Source organism: Bison bison, unplaced genomic scaffold (assembly GCF_000754665.1).
Source record: "Bison bison bison isolate TAMUID 2011002044 unplaced genomic scaffold, Bison_UMD1.0 scf7180017864519, whole genome shotgun sequence".
Classification (NCBI taxonomy): domain Eukaryota; kingdom Metazoa; phylum Chordata; class Mammalia; order Artiodactyla; family Bovidae; genus Bison; species Bison bison.
The window spans coordinates 20,878,545-20,884,985 of NW_011495072.1; the positions used below are offsets into that span (position 1 = coordinate 20,878,545).

General features: G+C 39.0%; 1 protein-coding gene across 1 annotated transcript in view; it reads left to right on the top strand.

Moving 5' to 3' along the window:
* Positions 1–6,441, top strand: part of FRRS1 (ferric-chelate reductase 1) — a 54,293-nt gene that overhangs the window by 26,812 nt on the left and 21,040 nt on the right. The window contains exons 7-8 of the mRNA XM_010831001.1: positions 365–463; positions 1,597–1,744. Coding sequence (XP_010829303.1) covers positions 365–463; positions 1,597–1,744 — 247 coding nt within the window. The remainder of the gene's footprint in view (positions 1–364; positions 464–1,596; positions 1,745–6,441) is intronic.

Below are 6,441 nucleotides of genomic sequence, written 5' to 3' on the forward strand. Positions count from 1 at the left end.
ACCCCATGGACTGTAGCCCACCAGTCTCCTCATCCATGGGATTCTCCAGGCAAGAATACTGGAGTGGGTTGCTATTTCATTCTCCAGGGGATCTTCCTGACCCAGGGATTGAACCCATGTCTCCTGCATTGGGAGGTGGATTCCTTAACCGCTGAACCACCAGGGGAGCCCTGTCATTCATTTGTACCATAACTTAAATGTGCTCTAAGGATGCAGTCTGCTGTCTGATAATCACTGTAAATAAGATTTAATTTTTAGAGCTAAGGAATATTGGAGATTAAAGGAGAGATAAAATTAGACTGACAAACAATGCTCCCTTGTTGAAATTCCCTTGACCTTTTTTTCATTTGTCATTGTTTTTCAGGGTGATGATGATGCTTATGTGTGTATTCTTGAAGATCAGATTGTTCACATACAACCTTCCCATTTGACAGGGCGAAGTCATCCTATAATGGATTTTGGGGTAGGTGTGAAGATTCTGGAATTGCCACCTGGCTGGTCCATCTTCTGGCTATATGGCTAACAGTGCCGTGGCTGTGGTGCAAAATAGCTTCCAAACCTGCAGCTAGCAGCAAAGACCAAACAGGGTCCTGGGAGCAGAGTTCCTATCTTACAGTCTGGGAGAAACCTTTCTGCATTTTATTATATATGTGTGTAAATTGTATGTATTTAAGTTGTATAGCATGATGTTTTTATATCCCTCTCCATAGTGAAATGATTGCTAAAATCAGGCTAATCAATATATCCATTGTCTCAGTTACTTTTTTCTTTTTTTGTGATGAGAACAGCTGAAATCTACTCTCTTAGCAAATTTCCAGTATACAGTCCAGTAATGTAAACTACAGTTACCATGCCCCTTTTCTATGCTTTAGCAAGCACAGGAAAGTTTCCTTTTTTAGTAAAAGATGAATTCTTGTTTGTTTCACTTAAATTCTTTTTTATTGCATCTGTTAAAAATATTTTATGATTTGTTAAGAGGGTCAAAAAAGCTCACAGACAGATTTTTAAGAGGTTTGTTAGTGACACAGAATTTCTTGACTGATGAGAAAGAGGTGGATATATGGTAGGTGCTTGTTCAGTGCCTTGGGCAATTGTCTTAAGTGCCCGATGTTGACATCTGTGCCAAATGTGGCCTATTTCTGGTAGAGAAGTGTCATTTTCACATGGCAATTGACATGCAAATGAATTCCAAAGGGGCAGTAGCTACCACCTCGTGACATGTTCTCTGCATAGCTTTCTTGTGAGGTTAGAGCTTCTTACAAGTTGCATTTTGGCTACTAGTGTATTACTTGCTAAGTATTTCTTTAGTGTTGTTGATTGTATATTAGGGGCCAGATGGAGTTAGTGCATCTGCCAAAGTTTCTAGCCTAGGTAGTAAAAATACTATTTTTGCCAAGTGGGATAAACACAAATAAACTGGGAGAATGTGTTTCTTGTCCTCTTCAAAGAGGAAGTGGAAAAACAATGACACTGCAGACAAAACATGCACAGAGGATCTTAGAGAAAGGAAATTGAACAGGTCCAGGATTTTGATCACATCTTATTTTTAGCAAATATTTGGAATGTGCTGAGAAGACCCATTGTGTGTGTTTGCAGGATCCTCTTGAGGACATGGCTTGGAGGTTGGTGGATGGTGTTATGCAGTGTTCTTTCAGAAGAAACATTACCCTTCCTGGGGTTAAGAATAGATTTGATCTAAATGCAAGCTACTACATATTTGTAGCAGATGGTGCAGCTGTTGATGGTAAGTATATTGAAAGAAAACTATCTTTTTAAGGTTTGTCTCTTATTTTTTTCCTTTCCCTCATTTTTTTGGAGAGACTATGATAATTGCTCTTTTTTTGAGATATGCATTTGTGAATAAAGAGTTATCAAATTCTTTTCCATCTTTGCCTGACAGTTTGACCTCGGTTGACCTTCTAGCTTTGTTTCCCTGGAAACTAGGTAAAGGTAGTGTCAACTATGTTATCAGGCAGCACAATAAAAGTGATTTCTGGCTGGTAAACTGCATTTGGACCAGGAAAAACTGTAAATACCTGATTGGATATAGTGACTTTGGCAGTTTCCTTGCAGGGACCCTAAAGGCAGGACTGTGTGGGGTTTTTGCAGGAGATATTGGCTCTTGTGGATGACCTGTCCAATAGGAATCTCATCTCGTTGGACCTGAGCTTTCTCCAGGGTGGAAGAGAGGGGTAAAGGGAATAACCCTTAACAGCTGAGTAAGCTTCTACAGGACCTCCCTTTGAAAAAGGATGCCTCGTGGTGCCCTGCAGGTGAACTGTGTTTCCTGTCTCACAGCCTTCTAAGTCAGTTGGATGCCAGGTATAGCTCAAGGAAGTTTTATGAGTTTGAATGTTTAGTTTATCTTTAATACAGCCCCGGTAGGTACTGAAACACATTAAAAAGAATAAAGAGATTTTGTTTAAGGTCTTAGCTAATGATATTCTGAAGAATTGCAGGAAATGCCAAGGTAATGTTGTAGTTAGTGACTCATCTCCCAAACTTAATATCCCCAAACTTGGAGCATATGGCCTACTCTGAAAGTCGTGAGGCACTGGGCACACAGAATGGAAGAATGGGGGTAAGAGAGGAGGAGGAGAAATGTGGTGTGGGCAAAATTGTGAAAGCCTTGCATAGTCTATCATGTGGTTTATTTATTTTTAATTGAAGTACAGTTGATTTACAATGTTGTGTTAGTTTCTAGTGTACAGCAAAGTGATTCAGATATAGATTTGAAACTATACATGTATTTCTGAAAAAAAATGTATTCTTTTTTAGATTCTTTCCACTATAGTTTATTTTTTATTTTTTTTAGTGTTTTTATTTTTTTAATTTTTTAAAATTTAAATTTATTTATTTTAACTGGAGGCTAATTACTTTACAATATTGTATTGGTTTTTCCATACATTAACATGAATCCGCCATGGGTGTACACGTGTTCCCAATCCTGAACCTATTATAAGATATTAAATATAGTTCCCTGTGCTATGCAGTTGGACCTTGTTAATTATCTGTTTTGTATATAGTAGTTTATATTCTATTATGTTGTTTAGATTTTATCCTATAGGTAAAGTAGAGGTTCAAAAGGTTTTAAAGAGGATGAAATATCTACTCAGTGTTACAGAAAATTTAGGAATATTTTCAGGTTTAGTTGTGGGTGATATGTTTGGTTATCTTAGGCAAATCGTGTATTCTTACTTGCACCAACAACAGCAAATGTAGCTTGAAAATAACTTTGGTTAAATGATAATAATGGGTAAAATTACTTAGTATATAATGAGGCCAATTGTTGGCTCAGCACTATCATTAAGGTTTTCATTTTATCTTCATAGAAACCTACACAAGATATGCATTATTATTATCCCTATTTTACCTGGAAGGAGACAGGCTTCGAGAGGTTAGGTCATTTGCCCAGACAAGTAAACAGTGGAGCTGGAATATGAACCTAAACTCTTTGAGCTCACAGCCTCAGTGTTCAATACCTTCTAACATGGGAAATGTAGGAAATGAATTTTTAACGAGGAAAAACTCAAACATTTGCATTTTAAAACATATTACTAAAGTGCAGGTAATTGTATTATTGTTATCTGCAGCTGTCACTTACAATAAATTATATGTATCTCAGTATTTCTTACAGAAGTTTTTTTTCTTTAAACTATACAGTTTAAAAAATACAACTTATTAAACTTTCTTTTAAGGTTTCTATATATATATTTTTAAATTTATTTATTTATTTACTGACTGTGCTGGTCTTCCTTGCTGCGTGGGCTTTTCTCTAGCTGTGATGAGCGGTGGCCACTCTCCAGTTGTGATGTGCAGGGTTCTCACCGGGGTGTCTTCTCATGTTGCAGAGCTTGGGCTCAAGGGTGTGCAGGCTTCAGTAGTTGCAGTGCAAGGGCTCAGTAGTTGTGGTTCCTGGGCTCTAGAGCACAGGCTCAACAGTTGTGGTGCACAGGCTTAACTGCCATGCAGCATGTGAAATCTGGGATTGAAGCCTGCATTGGCTGGTGGATTCTTTACTACTGAGCCACCAGGGAAGCCCTCACAGAGATCTTATGAATAGATATTATATTGCCCGTTTGTAGAGATAAGAGAACTAGAGCCTAGAAAGGTGAAGCAACTTGTTCAAAGTCACACAAGTAGCAGACTCAGGAGTTAAACTCAAGCTGATTCCAGTTACAAATGCTGTGCCCTTTTCATCATATCCAGCTACTTCCTTTAGTGCCCAGAATGTCATAGGTACTCCAAAAATGATTATCAACTTGAATGGATGACTTAAATTGCTAGAAGACTTAACAGTTTGCATTTATACTTTTAAAAAGTTCATACTTTAAAAGTGTCATTTATTTTTAAAAATTTCTTTATTTTTAATTGAAGAATAATTGCTTTACAATACTGTGTTGGTTTCTGCCATACATCAGCATGAGTCAGTCATAGGTATACATATTTCCCCTTCCTCTTGAATCTTCCTCCCACCTCCCACCCCTTTAGGTTGTCACAGAGCACCATTTTGAACTTCCTGAGTCATACAACTAAGTCTCACTGGCTATTTTACATCCATGGCACCCCACTCCAGTACTCTTGCCTGGAAACTCCCATGGGTAGAGGAGCCCAGTAGGCTGCAGTCCATGGGGTCGAGAAGAGTCAGACACGACTGAGCGACTTCACTTTCACTTTTCACTCTCCTGCATTGGAGAAGGCAATGGCAACCCACTCCAGTGTTCTTGCCTGGAGAATCCCAGGGACGGGGGAGCCTGGTGGGCTGCCGTCTGAGGGGTCGCACAAAGTCGGACACCACTGAAGCGACTGAGCAGCAGCGGCAGCAGTGTATATGTTTCCCTGCTACTCTCTCCATTTGTCCCATCCTCTCTTTCCTCCCTGCATCCCCTGTGTCCATAAATCTGTTCTCTATGTCTGCATCTCCATTGTTGCCCTGAAAATAGATTCATCAGTACAATATTTCTAGATTTCATGTATATGCATTAATATATGATATATGTTTTTCTCTTTCTGACTTATTTCACTCTGTATAATAGGCTCTAAGTTCATCACCTCATTAGAACTGACTCAAATGCATTCCTTTTTAGGGCTGAGTAATATTCCATTGTGCACATGTACCACAGTGTCATTTAAATAGGTGAATTCCATTGTACTATAAGTTATGTGTGTTTTGGGGTGTACGGTGATGACATCTGTTTCTTCTTAGTCCAGCATTGTAGTAATTAGAATGCATTTTCTGATAGAAACAGTATTTTAATTAATTAGTATTTTCCTGGAAAAACCGAGTTTGTGGATGATACATGTGCAGAACAGAGCATTGTTTTATCTCCCTCTTCTGCTGGTGTTGCTATGCTCATGGCATGGTAAGGAGAGTCTCTATCATGTTTTGTGGTATTTTCCAAAGTGTGGGGATCAAATAACTTGCTTCAGAACCACCTGGAATGACTGCTGAAATGCACATTCCTGAGCTCCATCCCAGACTCAACGAATCTCTGTTGTTTATGCTTGGAATCTGCATTTTAACAAGCATTTCAGGGGATTGTTCTGTATACCGTGGTTTGATAACTTAGTGCTCTAGGACAGTGTTCTTCCAACGAAGGTGTACATATTGTAAGACAGTCCAGGGGATACAGAAAACAAGCTAGAACTTTCTATTTAGATTTATTTTATCTCACTAAAAGTTTCTATTTTAATAGTGTTAAACAGATTAAAATAATAGTACATGAATATGTTTATTAACAAACATATACATAAATCATAGACTTTTTTTTTTAACTGGTAGAGTGCAAAGCAACAAAACCAAACTGCAAAACAAAACAAGCCAACCTGGACATTATCAGTTTAGGGAATTTATTTTTTAGTTCCTTTGTTCAGTTCAGTTCAGTCACTCAGTGGTGTCTGACTCTTTGTGACCCCATGAATGGCAGCACGCCAGGCCTCCCTGTCCATCACCAACTCCCGGAGTTCACCCAACTCATGTCCATTGAGTCGGTGATGCCATCCAGCCATCTCATCTTCTGTCGTCCCCTTCTCCTCCTGCCCCTAATCCCTCCCAGCATCAGAGTCTTTTCCAATGAGTCAACACTTTGCATGAGGTGGCCAAGATATTGGAGTTTCAGCCTCAGCATCATTCCTTCCAAAGAAAGCCCAGGGCTGATCTCCTTCAGAATGGACTGGTTGGATCTCCTTGCAGTCCAAGGGACTCTCAAGAGTCTTCTCCAACACCACAGTTCAAAAGCATTAATTCTTCATCATTCAGATTTCTTCACAGTCCAACTCTCACATCCATACATGACCACAGGAAAAACCATAGCCTTGACTAGATGGACCTTTGTTGGCAAAGTAACGTCTTTGATTTTGAATATGCTATCTAGGTTGGTCATAACTTTCCTTCCAAGGAGTAAGCGTCTTTTCATTTCATGGCTGCAGTCACCATCTGCA